General features: G+C 42.1%; 1 protein-coding gene and 1 long non-coding RNA gene across 2 annotated transcripts in view; both read right to left on the minus strand.

The window, feature by feature from the left end:
* Positions 1 to 1715: 1715 nt before the first annotated feature.
* Positions 1716 to 5415, minus strand: LOC149124901 (uncharacterized). Its single transcript, XR_016211689.1, has 3 exons — positions 5289 to 5415; positions 1904 to 2013; positions 1716 to 1808 (listed from the first exon to the last, which is right to left on the minus strand). It is a non-coding gene; the product is annotated as an uncharacterized LOC149124901 (long non-coding RNA).
* A 4322-nt stretch (positions 5416 to 9737) lies between these two features.
* Positions 9738 to 17161, minus strand: part of LOC149124902 (putative ATP-dependent RNA helicase DDX60) — a 38031-nt gene continuing 30607 nt past the window's right edge. The window contains exons 14-16 of the mRNA XM_089301753.1: positions 16174 to 16323; positions 14923 to 15042; positions 9738 to 9752 (exon numbers count right to left, since the gene is read on the minus strand). Of these exons, the coding sequence (XP_089157879.1) occupies positions 9738 to 9752; positions 14923 to 15042; positions 16174 to 16323 (285 nt within the window). The remainder of the gene's footprint in view (positions 9753 to 14922; positions 15043 to 16173; positions 16324 to 17161) is intronic.

The raw sequence follows: 17161 nt of genomic DNA on the forward strand, positions 1-17161 counted from the left end.
ATATTCAAATACTAAAGAGCCCTATGGGGATTTTCTTCACCATAACTGAATAAATCAGATTCATTTTATATTAAATAAAAAATCCTAAATGTCTGTCACAACCTTGCCAGGGTCCAGCTGCATCCAACTAAGCAGTTCCTTTTTCAGTTCCTCTTCATATTTCTTGGCATCTGTCCTCATGATGACTACTTTATTTTTGAAGCAGCTGAATTCTTCAGGTTCTAACTCCTTGAAAATGAAGAAGCACAAATACCAAAGAAAATACAGTTATCACCTGGTCTAAAGTTTGCCACGTGCACGGTTATGAGGCAAATCTCTCAGTTCACTGCATCCATGTTTATGAACAGCGTTAACTACATGAGGAGTTGAACACATAATGTTTTTAAGTATTTAAAAAGCAAGATTTAAGGCCGGCGCCACGGCTCACTAGGCTATCCTCCGCCTTGGGGCGCCGGCACACCCGGTTCTAGTCTCGGTTGGGGTGCTGGATTCTGTCCCGGTTGCTCCTCTTCCAGGCCAGCTCTCTGCTGTGGCCAGGGAGTGCAGCGGAGGATGGCCCAAGTCCTTGGGCCCTGCACCCCATGGGAGACCAGGATAAGTACCTGGCTCCTGCCATCGGATCAGCGCGGTGCGCCAGCCGCAGTGCGCCAGCCACGGAGGCCATTGGAGGGTGAACCAACGGCAAAGGAAGACCTTTCTCTCTGTCTCTCTCTCTCACTGTCCACTCTGCCTGTCCAAAAAAAAAAAAAAAAAAAAAAAAAAAAAGCAAGATTTATTAGAGCCAGAGTGGCATGGAGGGGGCCCCAAGAGAGGCAAACCAGAAGGGGCCCGTGGCACTGGAGTTTTTAAGCACAGTTTTGGGGGAGGAAAAAAACTTCTCAGCTTGACATTCAGTTACAGGCAGGGACAAAACCCATCAAAAAAAAAAAAAAGACATATCATTCTTACTGTAGCAAAGCATTATTCTAAGAACTTTTAATTATTTGGCTTATGTTAATAACAATGCTACAAAATAGGCATTATTAGCTCTTTTAACTAATTTTTCTAAATCTAGAGAAATGAGTCTCTGAAGTTTCTGCTTTGAACTATGGAATACTACGCCTTCATCTACATCAGAGTAACACCTAGTTTGTTCATTCTTAATAAACTATCATGCCACAGGACTAGAAATATCAGCTAAGGAATACCCACAAACACACACACACACACCCCACATGCACAGACACACAGACACACACATACCATTCACAGACACATATGCACTCATATACAACATACACACATACACCACAAGCACAACACACATGCAGACACGCATATCACCATACACATACATACACCACATGCACATACACGCATACACCACACACAACATACACATACACACATACCATGAACACATATACCACATTCACACACACATACACACATCACATGCAAATATGCATGCACACAAACACCACATACACAGACATACACGAAATGCACACACACACACACACACGAGAAATCTCCAAAAAGTTCATGGAAATGTGTATTGTGAAACAAACTGCATGAATTTCAAAATTACTTTGCACCAAAACAAACTTACGACTCCATTTCCTCTCATTTTTGAAATATATATACATATGTAAGTGTATTATACGTATTTACGCACACACAGAGAGAGAAACAGTTCCTAGTGTTTACTTTCATACACACACCTGCATTCTTTACCGTTCTGGCCAAATGTGTACCATAGCATCATACAGAAGTATGCTTTCCCGAGGAGAAAACTGAAGGTCTGCAGGGACTCCATACTTCTCTATCTGAAAAGCAGAAAATGCAAAACCATTGATCTCCATCCCATATGCAGATTTTAACCACCTTGACGCCTCCTTTTCCAAAGTGCTTTTGTACTTACATGGTTGACTGTGAGTGCAGCGCACGGGTGGTAGTGTGCAATGACAAAATCGTTATCCTTTAGAGAACACACATACTTTTCTAGATCGTTGTATCGTTCTTTGTAACACACTGTGAAAGTGGAATTAAAATGCGGATTAAGATGGGTTTGTGTCTCTCAGCAATGATGTAATTCCGATTTTCTAAAGACAGCTAGGCCTAGGGAGAGCTGTGCTGGAAGCCTCTGTCGACAAAATGACAACAGGGCCATGCAGTGGAGGAGGAGCTTATGTGCCTATACCGCACACAGATGTTTTACCTGCCCTCCTGGCCTGGATCTTCAGTCACAGTCCATCCTTGCTTCTTGTAATTCCTAGTGTATATTTTTCTAAATATTCTTGGAAAGCATGCTTTTGCATAAGGAGCATGGTTTGAATAAAAAGGCCTGCAACCCATTCAACTATTTCAATAGGAAACACGGGTGTTACTGGATCATCTCCCTGTCTTGGAGAACAGTATCACCATCTCCCAGAGAAAACGAGCCTTCTTCTGTCATTTACTCATTTTTTAAATCCAGGAATCCAGTATGCCACAGGGCTTTGTTAATATGTCACTTAAAATTAGGACAATTTAGCATTTACCTACCTAACATGTTATCTATTTTACTTGCGCATTGTTTAACCCCTGCATCTGCATAAAAAAAGCAAAGGAAAGCAAGGAGTTGTTTCCTGCTCTATCTCTAGGGACTTGAGTGGGATCTGGCACAGATGAGGTACTTTGACATTGTCAAGTGAAAACATGTATATGGGGCCTGTGTGGCACACCTGGTTGAGCTTCTGTTTGCAACCTTGCCATCCCATCGAGTGACAGGTCAGGTCCCGGCTGCTCCACTTCCATCCACCAACACCCTGATATTGTACTGAGAAAGCAGATGATGGCCCAAGTACTTCAGCCCCTGCCAACCACGTACGAGAGTCAGATGGAGCTCCTGGCTCCTGGCTTCAGCCTGGCCCATTCTCAGCTATTATGGCCATTGAGAGAATGTACCAGCAAATGGACAATCTCTCCCTTTCTGTGTCACTCTGCTTTCAAATAAATTAACCTTTTTTTTAAGGTTCTCTAATCTACTGTTGGTGGGAATGCAAACTAATACAGCCATTGTGGAAGACAGTATGGCGATTCCTCAGACAGCTGAAAAAAGATATGTCATATGACCCAGTTATCCCACCCCTGGGAATTTACCCAAACAAAGTAAAATCAGCATATGAAAGAGTTATCTGTACATCCAAGTTTATTACAGCTCAATTTCCAACAGCTCAGATATGGAATCAACCCAGGTGTCCATCAAGTGGTGACTGGACAAAGAAAATGTGGAATACATACACTTTGGAATATTACTCAGCTGTAAAAAATGGAATTCTGTCTTTCACAATAAATTGGATGTACCTGGAAACCATTATACTTAGTGAAATAAGCCAGTTCCAAAAAACAAATACCATATGTTTTCCCTGATCTGTGGTAATGAAAAGAGTACCAAAAAGTAATGTATAATTATTTGCATTGCAATCTGCACAAAATTATTCTTCTGTGTAAAATGGCTTAAAGTCTAAATGAACTTAATCATTATCCTGTAACCACACAGGAAATATTTAAATGTTACATTGTCATCGCTTCTATTTCATTTTAAAAAATGTATGGGTGAAATGGTCACTTTTTCTCTTCAATTATTGATAGCCGCTGTGTATATTCCCACTAAACTAGGGTCGTCTTGCTTTTTACATGTTAAACTTCTTATTAGGTAAGGTATTAACCTTTTTTTAGTATTCAGCCTTTTTACAGTACTGGAAATTTAAAATATGTTATCTCAAAACCTAAAAAAAAGAAAGGTAGCAGGAAGGAGACTGGGAGGGAGGAAGGGAATACCATTATGTTCTTAGACTTGTATCTATAAGCATATTGATTCTTAAAATTAAAACAAAAATGAAATAAAACAGCATGAATGTCACATATAGGAATCTGAAATTCACAGTAGCTAAGAGATGGAATTAACCTAGATGTCCATCAACTGATTACTAGATAAAGAAAATGTGGTATACATACATGATGGAATTTATTCAGCCAAAAAAAAAAAAAAAAAAAAAAAAAAAAAAAAAAAACCAAAACAGAGAGAGAATGAAATCCTGTCTTTTATAATAAAATGGATGCAACTGGAAACCAATTTACTTAGTGAAATAAGCCAGAACCAAAAAGACAATAGTAGGTTTTCTGATTTGTGGTAAGCAAGATATAGAGTACACAAAAAGTCATGTATATGAGTGACATTGACATCCTGAGATTTGATTATTGCTTATAGCCCTTGTCAACACCCCTGTAGAACAGTGGTCTTCCTATGGGTGGAATCCTTTATTTAGTGGAGGACTAGGCCTGTGATGAAAGAAGTTGAAAGTATGTTATTGCAAAAATTAAAAGGGAAAAAAAGAAAGGATGGAGGAGGGTAGTAGGGAGAGTGGGAAGTATCATTATGTCCTGCAAATTGTATATCTGAAATCTGTTCTCGTTATACAAAGAAAAATAAAAAAGTAGTCAGATAAACATGATTCTACACTACTTAATAGTCCCAAATGCATGCGGTAAGGAATACTCAATTCAATAGTAAAACATTTAGAGTATGTGCATAATAAAAGAGGGGCACATACAAAAATAATTACCACAGGTGGTAGGAAATTGCGTAACATAGGACACCCTATGGGCCCTGACCTAGAACAACCAAGGTGGTGTTCGGGATGTGCCGCAAGGCAGAATCTTTCCAATAAAGAGTAGACAGGACTTGGCCAAGTACAGAGGAAAGTGACCCAGGGAGAGCGTTCTAGAAGAAAAACGGAAACTCAAAGGCAGATTTCAGAGCACAATTAATAATCCAAACTATCAAGAAAGTCCTGAAAGGAGAAGATTTCTTGGATGAAACAGGGGATAGCACAGAAGCTGGGACCACAGGTGAAACAGGAAATTTTGAAACACATTGTTCAGTGAGCCAGAACTGTCCTCTAGGTTTGTTTGAGTCTTTTCTCACAGAACAGGAGTGAAATGCTTATCTTGGCTATGACTCCATATCAATCACATTAAATCATGAAGGAATTCGCACGACACCAATTAGACAATATTTGGAAAGAATCTGATCTCCAAGTTCAGTCAGTCAGCTCTGTGGACGTCAACACGGAATATCACCTCCTAGAGCTGTTTCCTATCTAGCTAATTTCCTCTGTAACTGAAACTAAGATGCACTGCCTTTCACGGTTACAATAAGAACAAGTTGCTCTGCGTATGTAGAACACCCTCAAATGTGACGAGCACACGGGGTATGCTTGCTACCTCTGCACTCCCCTTCTCCCGAGTGAAGAAATCCATACCCAGTCTAACTTTGTACGATGGCTTTCCTACTCTTGTTCGTTGTTGTCTCTTTGAGCTTTTTAATGCATTTCTTGATGGATCAGCATTTTCCATTGTGCTTTCAACACGTTGCCAATATCCTTTAACTAACGCCAACCACCTAGTTACAAAAAGAGAACAATCATTGTTGCAGAAAAACGTGTTCCTAAGTCTGTATATATGAATCACATGAAATTTGTTTACCTTAAATAAAAAAATTTTAAAAAGATAAAATGAAAAATTGGAAATGATGGGTGTGGTTCATTAACTTTGACAAAGATATCAGCATAAAGCGTAATAGCAGAACTTGGGTGAAGGGGAATATGGTAACTCTTTGTATCTCATAATTTGTTTGCAAATTTAAAATTGTTCTTAAGATGTTAAAAAGCAGATATGACTGGAGGGAGGCACGATGGTGGAACAGTGACAGGGAAGTCTTCTATAGGCTCCACGAACTTAGCAGAAAAAAAAGTGAAGTCACACTCTCCAGGAAAACTGCAGTGGGAGATCTTGCAAAAGCAGTGGAAATGGCCTGGACCTAAGGGGAAGGCACAGGCACACAGCAAGGAGCTCGGAGCGTGGAGCAGGAACACAACAAAGGAACCAGCAGCCCACCTGGATAGCCAGGTGGGGTCAGACTGCACCGGCCCTTGCCACACCACGGCTGGTGCAGCTGGAAGAAGAATCTAGTAGACTGTGCAGTGTCTGAGTCCAGCCCAGAACCCTCAGGGGAGCTGGGGCGACTGCTCACCCAGAGTGGGGGAAGAAAAGCCGAGCACCTCCCTCACCACAGCTCCTGCTACCACACCAGCGCCCTGCAGCTAACAGGCTGGGAGACAGCTGGCGTCATTCCACATGATCGGAGCAGCGGCTCCAGCTTCTCCGAGCGCACCCAGTAGCTAGTGGGAACTGTTGGCAGGGGCAACCAGAGCAGTTCGAATCAACTGGTGGGGTCTGTCCCCACCTGTCATCAGGCCAACAACACCAGCTCCTCTGTACCCTTATGGCAAAGGGCGGGGAGGTGGAGCCATCCCCACCAAAGGGAAGCGCCACCCTCAGGGCTCTTGTACCCACCCAGCACAGTTCTGAAAGCAGCAGGGCTGCAGATGGCAAGTACTGTGCTTGCTTGCAACCCAGGGATTCTACCAAGGCGAAAAATCCCTGTGGACTTTGAGTCTGCTCAGGGTGAAACACACAGCCTCCCTGTGGACAGGACAGCCTAGCGGGGCAGAGTGTACTCTCTTGCAGTCCTTGTCTGTGGGAGCCCAGGGTGCTGAGACTGTGAAAACACTGTGACTGTGAGAGGGGGCAGGGTGTAGCGGGTGCTGGGTAAGTTCTGGGTGCAGAGCCACACTTTCAGAACTCCTAGGTTGCCAGGGCAGACCACTGCAGCTGGACCCGTGCACACAGAGAGCTCTGCACACGTTCCCAAATCTGCATACAGGAAATGGATGAAATTTGTATACTTTAAATTAAATAAATTTTTTTAAACAAGAAAAGCTTTAATTTTCAAAAAAAAAAAAAAAAGAATGAATATAAGTCTCAGACTCAGTGAGATGCTCAGGGTTACTGATAGTAGCAGAAAGGGCCAAAAAGGGACAATGAATCATAACAAGGAGATGCTCCCACACTTCCGCTCCAACTTCTCCCCCAAGGCAGTGAACCTGTCAGTGTAAACAGACTCAATGTCAGAATGGGGACAGGGGTTTTATTTTTTAATGTTAATAAACTACCTTGCTACCAGACCTACTTTTCCCTTCTACTCTCCATTTCAGTAACATTCATTTACCCACTGACAAAGCTTGTGAAAGAAGCCAATATGTTTTGCAGAATCACAGTATGTTCCAGACTAACAATAATGTATTTAGGAATGACTTGCTCTGTAACACATTGTGATGATTGACCCATAAGCAAGTACTATTGCCTGCCGTGGTAGTGAAAGCGCATCAAGCACACCATGAACAAAAGGACACATGTTAAGTGTTATTTACAAAAGAAACACTGGTTGAATGACAGAGATTGTCCTAAACAGATACTAAGATAAATCTTGATACAAACCCACATTTGCTTATGCATCACTAATCTCAACACCTTTAAACAGTCTTGATAGATAACAGTATCTATCTTCAAAGGCATTTTATAAAGAGGAAATACAATTTCCTAGAAATTATTTAGAATATATGCCAATCACAGTAAACATTAAAATAATGATGCCAATTATATTTTGTATAGCAATGCATAAGTTACAATATACTTAATTATTAATTAACACAATGCTTGCATTCTTTTCCTAACCTTTATTTTGTTGTGAAACATAAGATTCAATAAATTACATAAAGCTTGATTTTTCAGATCACAAAGTATTATCCATGGAAATGAAGTAAACCAAATATCATTGTCACTGCACCTGTAAATCAAGATAAATAATGCCTCTAGCATTTCAGAAGTCCAGATTATAACAGCTTCCCTCTTTGGAAGTTACTATATCAATTTTTGAAAAAATTATGATTCCATTGGTCATTCTACTTCTTCACATGTCCATGTGTATATATGTACTTGTATGTTTATATATAAAGCATAGAAATTTATTTTGCCCATTTAAAACATTGTATAACTGGAATTATTTAACTTGTGTTCTTTTGTATCTAACTTCCTTTGCCCAACATGATTTTTAAATTAATCTGCATTTCAGCCGGCACGTGGCTCACTTGGCTAATCCTCCGCCTGCAGCACTGGCACCCTGGGTTCTAGTCCCGGCTGCTCCTCTTCCAGTCCAGCTCTCTGCTGTGGCCCAGGAGGGCAATGGAGGATGGCCCAAGTGCTTGGGTCCCTACACCCACATGGGAGACCCGGAGGAAGTACCCAGCTCCTGGCTTCGGGTTGGCACAGCACCAGCCGTAGCGGCCATTTGGGGGGTGAATCAATGGAAGGAAGACCTCTCTTTCTCTCTCTCTAACTCTGCCTGGCAAAAAATTTAAAAAAAAATTAATCTGCACTTCATTGACTTTCCTCACTCTATGTATTTTATCAAATGCCTGTGCCACCTTCTATTTTTTTCTACTCTGGAGGACATTTCAGTTGTTTATAGTTTGATAACACCACCAATGATGCGACTATGAACATTTTGTACAGGTATCCTAGCCTGATTCAGTCTTACTCTTGAAAACGTGACTCCTGTTTTTCTATTTCAGAATATATACAAGTGGAATTCCTTGTTCCTGAAGTACTGTCACCATCACTAGTTTTTTGAGACAATTTCCAAAGGAGCACAATGTCCATGCCTTCCCGTTGCTCCTCCTCCTCTGCAACACCTGACACTCTAATTGTCAACACTGTGATGGGTAAGACTCAATGTGAGGTTACTTTCAATTAATTTAGTTCTTTCTTTGAGAAGAAAAAGAGAGAGAAAGGCAGAAAGGGACAAACACTGTACCTACTGACTCACTCCCCAAATATCCACAATGTCCTGGGCCAAGCCAAAGCCAGGAGCTGGGAACTCAACCTGGGTCTCCCACATGCATGATAGGAGCCCAGTTACTTGAGGTATCACCTGCTGCCTCCCTGGGTGCACATTCACAAGCAGCTGGAGTCGAGAGTCTGAGTTGGGAATGGAACCCAGGCTCTTCAACATGGGATCTGGGCAAACGCCTGCCTCTCAGTGTGACATCAACTTGTATTTCACTTGACTTACTTTTCAGAAGTGTATCAAGGGTCTTCAAAAAGTTCACAGAAAATGTATGCTATGAAAAAGTTATTTGTGGAGGGGCTGGCATTGTGGCACAGCCGGTCCAGCATCCCAGTGAGCCCCTGTTTGAGTCCCAGCTGCTTCATTTCTGGTCCAGTTCCCTGCTAATGCACCTGGGAAAGGTAGCAGAAGATGTCCCAAGTGTTTGGGCCCCTGCCACTCAAGTGGGAGACCCAGATGGAGTTCCTAGCTTCTGGCTTTGGCCTGACCCAGCCCTGGCTGTTGTGACCATTTGGGGAGTGAACCAGTACATGGAAGATATCGCGCTCTCGCTCGCTCTCTCTCTTTCTCTCTCTCTCTCTCTCTCTTCCCCCTTAAGGATGTGCTACACACAGAAACACAGAGAGATAGCCATCATTATGAAAGAATGTAAAGGCAGAAAATCCCCCAGTAAAAGTACAAAAGAAATTCAAAGTAAACAATGGGAATATTATGGGAAAATGGCAGAGCCAAGTTGTTACTTATCAATAGTCATGTTGAATGTAAATGGCTTCACCTCTCCAGTAAAAACCAGACTGGCTGAATGGATTAAAAAACAAGACTCATCTATTTGCTGCCTACAAGAAACACCTCTCATCAACAAAGATACAAACAGACTGAAAGTGAACGGATGGAAAAAGATACTCCATGCCAACAGAAACCAAAAAGAACTGGTATACGATCCTAATATCAGACAAAATAAACTTCAACTTGAAAACTGCTGAAAAAGACAAAGAAGGGCACCATGTAATGATTAAGGGATCAATTCGACAGGAAGAAGTGACTATTGTAAACGTACATGCACCTAGTTACAGGTCACCTGGTTATTTAAAGAAATGTTAATGGATCTAAAGGGAGATAGGACTCCAATACAATAGTAATGGGGTGGAGGGAGGTCAGACCAAGGCAACAGGACCAGTCTCACAGGGCAAAATAGCTAATAAGGAAGGGGTATATAAGCCAGCAGTGACAGAGCCATGAGAATTTCATGCAGAGAAGCCCAGGAGTCCAACAGAGACTGAGCAGGCCCACACTGAGGGAGCAAAAAGTGGTGGAAGAGCAGTGGAGAAACCGAACCTCGAGACTGACACCACCCCCACCCCCGGCAGACCAGGCGAGGCACGAGGTCTCAAGTCCACGGAGCTGTGGGTAGAAGTGGGCGGGGGAGCCTGGTGAACTGTGTTTGAAGTTCCAAGCTGGAAGAACAGGGGAACAAATGGAGAGGTTGGGCACCTCCTACCATCCATGTCTCCCCCTCCCCACAATCAGACCTGCAGCCTGCTGGGAGAAGCCGTATTATTTGTTTACATCTTCAAATGTAAGCAGGGGGCTACTGCTTTGCTGCTCATGCTCATGTCCGTCAATTGGGGGGGCCACTTCACAAGACCCCAGAAATAGGATCACAACATTCCAGAGTAATTTCCCCACCACCAGCAGCAAGCTGTACAACAAGGAGAAGTACTAAATATCGAAATCTCGAGCTGGTTCCATGCACAAGCAAGAAGCAAGCCCAACCCCAAAAGGCAGGGCTTAGTGCATCAGAGCTCTCGTACCTGCCCCATCAAGATCAAGAAGTGAACAGAATGACTCCTGGAGGTGGCCCTGCGTGCTTCCATTTGCAACGCACAGACACATAGCAGCTCATAGCAGTGGGAAATCTCACTGTTAGGTAGGAAGTCAGATATGAGCTTATGTGTGTATGACATAAAGGCTTAAAGAGAAGACGTCTATGTCCAGCATATGCATCTGCATCTCAAAGTCATCCCAATAACGTTTCAGGGGCAGCCCAGTGTTCACATCCTGCACTGCCCCTTCCTACCCCATAATCTGCCAGGTGGGGGTCCCTGCCCCTTCTGCCTGACAATCTTCCACAATCGCAGCCCAGTATCTGCATTTAAAATACCCTGCTCCAGATCCTGGGTTAGGATGGTGCCAGCTAGGCTTCCTCCTGTCTGATACCTTCAGAGGAAAACTCAGATAGGAGCTTCTTAATATTTGCATCCATAAAATCCTTTGTTTCAGGAGGAGATGTGTGAAGACAAATACTCATCTCCTTAAAAACCCCCAGCCTCCACCGGACAGTGCGCTCTGCCTCTCTGCTGAGCTGCCTGCCTGCCTGGCCAGGTGTAATCTCTCCATTCAACCATGTAACCTCGTCCCCCCCCCCCCCCGCCCCAGTCCGAGTGACTGCACACTCTCTCTCAGGTCCTATCTGGAGAGGTGCCCATCCGTTCTTACGGATGTCCCTTCACTAATAAACTTTGCTATTTTACTCTTCTATTACTCTCACGCCTGAATTCTTTCTTGCAAAGACAAGAACTCTGCCATTCACGGTAACATCACCACAAGCACCAAGACACATATTTAAGAGAAAAGCAACCGGAAATGCCAAAAAACAAAGGAAAAAACCTTAATAAGGATAAGAAAGACAGTATGAGTCCCTCCCAAAGGAACACTACAACTCTTCAATAATAGAAGCTGGAGAAGAGGCTGAGGTTATGCCAGAAATGGAATTCAGAAAATTAATCATCAGATTACTTAGAAGCAATCAGAAATAAACTCACAATCTAAATGAAACATGTTCCCAATAAATTGAGATATTAAAGAGAAGTCAGTATGACCTTGTCTAAATAAGATTGGAGTTGGTGAACTCAAAAGGCTTCCATAGCCTTGGCAACCCATGATAAGAGCCTAGGGTGATTACTGATGCCATAAACAAGAGTGTCAATTGTTAAGTCAACAACAGGAGTCATTGTGCACTTACTCCCCATGTAGGATCTCTGTCCTTAATGTGTTATACTATGCAAATTAATGCTATAACTAGTACTCAAACAGTACTTTACACTTTGTGTTTCTGTGTGGGTGCAAACTGTTGAAATCTTTACTTAATATATACTAAATTGATCTTCTGTATATAATGATAATTGAAAATGAACCTTGATGTGAATGGAATGGGAGAGGGAGCTGGAAATGGGAGGGTTGCAGGTGGGAGGGAAGTTACGGGGGGGGGGGCACTGTAATCCAAAAGCTGTACTTTGGAAATTTATATTTATTAAATAAAAGTTAAAAAAAAGAGAAGTCAGAATGAAATACTAGAAATGAAGAATTCCATAGTTCAAATAAAAAATGCAGTGGAAAGCCTTAACAATAGAATAAGTGAGACAGAAAAAAGAATATCAGACTAGAAGACAATTTTCTGGAAATAATAAGGTCAGACCAAACACAAGAAGAAGAAATTAGGAAACTGAAAAACATGGTAGGAGATCTACAAGATTCTATCAAACGACCCAACACACAGATCCTAGACTGCCAGAAGGCATGGAGAGAAAGAATTAGAAGGCCTTCTTAATGCAATAATAACAGAAAACTTCTGCAATCTGGAGAAAGAGACATCCAAGTACAGGAAGTACACAGAATTCCCAAAAGACAGGAAGAGAAAAGATCTGCACCTTGACACATTGTAGCATAGCTCTCCTCCATAATGCATAAAGAAAAGATCTTAAAACCTGCAGGAGAGAAAGACAAATCACACTCAGAAAACCCAATTAGATTCACTTCCAACTTCTCATCACAAACCCTAAAGACAAGGAGAGAATGGAAGACATACTCCAAGTCCTAAGGGAAAAAAATTGTCAACCCAGAATACTGTACCCTGCAAAGCTCTCATTTATGAATGAAGGAAAAATAAGGATCTTCCACAACAAACAGAAATTGAAAGAATTTCTAACTACCTGCACAGCCCTAAAAAGATGTTCAAGGATGTGCTACACACAAAAACACAGAAACAGGAACATCCCTACAAAAGTAGTTGAATGCAGAAAATGACCCAGCAAAAGTACAAACAAAATTCAAAAACAGAACTATTTACAGAAACATGGCAGGGCAAAGTCGGTACTAACAATATGTATGGTGAATGTAAATGGCCTGAACTCACCAGTTAAAAGACACAGACTAGCTGAATGGATTAAAAAAGAAAATCCATCTATTTGCTGCCTACAAGAAACATATCTTTCCAACAAAGATGCATGCAGACTGAAAGTGAAAGGATGAAACAAGATATTCCATGCTAACAGAAACCAAAAAAGAGCTGGTGTGGCCATCCTAAATCAGACAAAATAAACTTTAACACAAAAACTATTAAAAGAGATAAAGAAGGGCACTATACAATGATTAAAGGATCAATTCAACAGGAAAATGTGACTATTATAAATGTATATGCACATAATAACAGGGCACCTGGTTATTTAAAAGAAATGTAAAGGGAGATATAGATTCAAATACAATAGTAATGGGGGACTTCAATACCCCACTTTCAGCAATGGACAGATCAATGAGGCAGAATATCAAAAAAGAAATAACAGAGTTAATCAATACCATAGACAAAATAGACCTATTAGCTATCTATAGAGCCTTCCACCCTACAGCCACAGAGTACATCTTATTCTACTTGGTACATGGAACTTTCTATAGGATTGACCACATACTAGGCCATAAAGCAAGTCTAAGCAAATTCAAGCAAATCAAATCATGTCATGCATCTTCTCGGACCACAATGCAAGGAAACTGAAAATCAACAACTCAAGAATCTCTACATTATATGAAAACACATGGAGAATGAACAACATGTTCCTGAATGCACAGTGGGTCATAGAAGAAATCAAAAGAGAAATCAGAAAATTTCTGGAAACAAATGAAGACAACAATACAACATACCAAAATTTGTGGGATACAGCAAAAGCAGTGTTAACAGGAAACAACTCTCCCAGAACTTATTGGTAAACCCTTCTATAAACAACTTATATTTATTTTAGTAACTAACCATATGAATGCCATCTTTATTAAAGTACATATGGTACATGTGGTCTTGGTTGACATAAAATATTCTGTTGAGATAAAAGGAATAAAAAGCACATACCTCATCAAATATGACATAGCGCATTCTTTCTGTCCATTTCTGATAATGAGGTGATAGCAAGAGTATTTCCAAACACTGAGGCACTGTTACTAATATCTGTTTTTTTTTTTAAAAAAGCTGTTTTAATTTCCAAACATTAATAAGAAATTTTATGACACACTATATCCATCTTGACATTTCCATGTTCAAAAAAATATTTCATTAATGTAAAAGTAAAATGAATATGTACAACTGATCCCCACATATGCTGCCACTGATACACTCAAAAGCAGTTAAGTTTGTTTCATTAAGAAACATTCTCTTGGGGCTGGTGCTGTGATGTAGCAGGTAAAGCCGCTGCCTGCAGTGCCAGCATCCCATATGGGCACCAGTTCCAGTCTCGGCTGCTCCACTTCCGAGTCAGCTCTCTGCTATGGCTTGGGGAAGCAGTAGAGGATGGCCCAAGTGCTTGGGCCCCTGTACCCATGTGGGAGACCAGGAAGAAGCTCCTGGCTCCTGGCTTTGGATCAGCACAGCTCCAGCCATTACGGTCAGTTGGGGAGCGAACCAGCAGATGGAAGACCTCTCTCTCTGCCTCTCCTCTCTCTGTAGAACTCTTTCAAATAAATAAATAAATCTTTAAAAAAAAAAAAAGAAATATTCTCTGGCACAGTATTCTGGGAATATAAAAGTCACCATGTCCTGTAACCATCTCTACTAAAGAAGAAGTTGCTTCCTCAGGCTAAAATTTCAGAAAAGTAACGCATTCTCTTTACGTAACATTTATGTAATGTAAACATTTAATAATTAATATTGAATTAAAATATCATCAGTGATCAAATTCTTAGATAAGAAAAATTATACAAACCATCTAGCCCAATATAAATACATCTATCAGGGTAGCTGTGGGTTTCATGTTACCCCATTAAAACCCCACCGGGTCTCCCAGAGTGCCACATTCACACTACGACTCATCACGCGGACAGCTGTGACGTACCTGACAGTTCAAGGTGTCGTGGTGGTAATCCCTTGTGAAAACTCCACACACCACTGAGCCTTTCGGCAGTGCTTTAGTAAACAAATTGTAGACAGTTCCCACCACCTGGTTAACCAGAGCCTGGAGTCACAAAAGACAGAGTGAGCAGCTACTCAGTAAACTATCAACAATGCTGCAAAACACTGGTTCAAGCAAACCCACGTCTGGAACCACTGATACGCAACAATGCAGTACCGAACTGGTAACAATTCTGCCCTAATAAGGCAACACTTCACAGCAAATCCTTCCACCGATTCCATTTAAGTTTTCTAAATGTTATATAATACAATGCAGTGCCTGTTGATGGGATGGTCAGCAACAAAAACACAAACAGTGGTTCCTCGTCCCGTCAGTGTAATATGTGCTGATACAGGTAATATTAGACGGCGCCTGTATTTTACAACGCTGTACAGTAATGGGCGCAGCACTGAAGCTCACTAAGCTTCCGCATCCTCATCAGTGAAGGATGTGGCTCATGGGACGCAGGGCCCCTCCCCACACTGGCTCCTCGCAGTGCAGCTGTAAGCCTGGGAATTAAGTATTTTGCTAGGGAAAGTGAGAGGAAGGAGTATATCCCAAAACCCCTTTTGAGAGAAAAAGAATATTTATTTCGCAAGAGCCCTTTAACTCTACTTCACCCAGGCTGCTGCAAAGGAAGAAACCCACGGCCCCTGTAAGAATCCAGGGCTCTTCCATCAGGCACCTGCCCAACCCCAGAGCTGGTAAAACTGAGGGGAGAAGAGCCTGCCTCTCTTTCTCTCTCTCTCCCCCCCCCTCTCTCTCTCGAACTTGTCTGTCCTCTCTTAAGTACACAAGCCTGGCACCAACACCAAATCATTCCCATTGGCAAGACTCTCAGAAGTGTCCAGCCCTGTCTTTTCACAAGTGCTGGCCCTAGGGAGATTTATGAGAGAACACTAATAAACAAATGCTTGTGAACGGCACATTTACGCATCATTATTCATGCCCAGACAGTACACTGGATGCCTGGTGTGCCTCGTCTCAGGTCACGCTCGGAACAACAGCATAAAGTAAGCGGTGCCGTGTCTCCTTGCAGGTGGAAAACATGCCAGGAAACTGGCCAAGGGCACACAGCACATGAGCACCAAGCCCACGACTGTGTGACACTGGAGGCTGGGCACTACCAGGTGGGACACACGGCTACGGCAGAGGAACACCCCTAGAACAGCGCAGGGTCACAGGGCATGATACCTTTGTGGGCGCAACGTACACGGCCACTCCGTCATCGCTCTCCCGCAGGACTTTCCCCATGCAGTAGTAGGAGGCGTAGGTTTTCCCTGATGAGGTTGGAGCAACAATCACAGCCGACTCATTGTTATCTACGACATCCAGGAGTTCCCTCTGAGGGAAAAAAAATCACCTTTCATTGGAAAATGCATCTTTACTGTCATTTTTAAGTTGGCTTCAACTAGCTCTTAGACTAGTGTTTACAGTTCTGAGACCTGCTAGTGCTCAAGATGGCAGGAATCACCACTTCCGGCTATGTGCAAATAACCCAAATCACTGGAGACAGGAAAGTCCTTACTTAAACTTAGATTTAAAAACCCTCTAATACAGCAGAGGACAGTGCCATGGGTCTGTAGCCTGGCTCTTGGAGTTCTTTTTAGTTCAGATTAGGGAAACCTCCTGCTGAGACGGAATTACCAAAACCTGTTGCTCTTTTCATTTCCATGTTTCATTAATTATGGTCAGTGAATGATTAAGGTGTAGAAAAGAAGTTTTTCAAAAAATGTATGCAAATACATAATAGGATCCGTGACACATCATGATGTATTATGAGTGACTGTGGTTGAACAATTGGACAACCCAAAAGCAACACTACTTTAAAAAAAAAAAAAAAGTATATTTTGCCAAATATACATCAGGCACCTATTTTGTTATGTGAATTAAGTGGCTGCACAGAATTGGAGTGTATAGTTGGGTTCTTGTTTGTTTTGTTTTTGCTTTTGTTTTTATTTGAGGGGCAAAGACACAGATAGACAAAGACAGGTCCCATCTGCTGGTTCACTCCCCAAATGCCTAGAAACTGGGAACTCAATCCAGGTCTCCCCTGTGAATGGCAGGATCCCAATCACTTGAGCTTTCACTGCTGCCTCCTAGCGTGCATTAGCAAGAGCTGGAGTCAGGCGCTGCACGTGACACCCAAGCACTAAGGTTTGGGACACGGCGTCCTGACCAA

Source organism: Oryctolagus cuniculus, chromosome 8 (genome assembly GCF_051225735.1).
Source record: "Oryctolagus cuniculus isolate XC-2025 breed Fujian yellow rabbit chromosome 8, ASM5122573v1, whole genome shotgun sequence".
Classification (NCBI taxonomy): Eukaryota; Metazoa; Chordata; class Mammalia; order Lagomorpha; family Leporidae; genus Oryctolagus; species Oryctolagus cuniculus.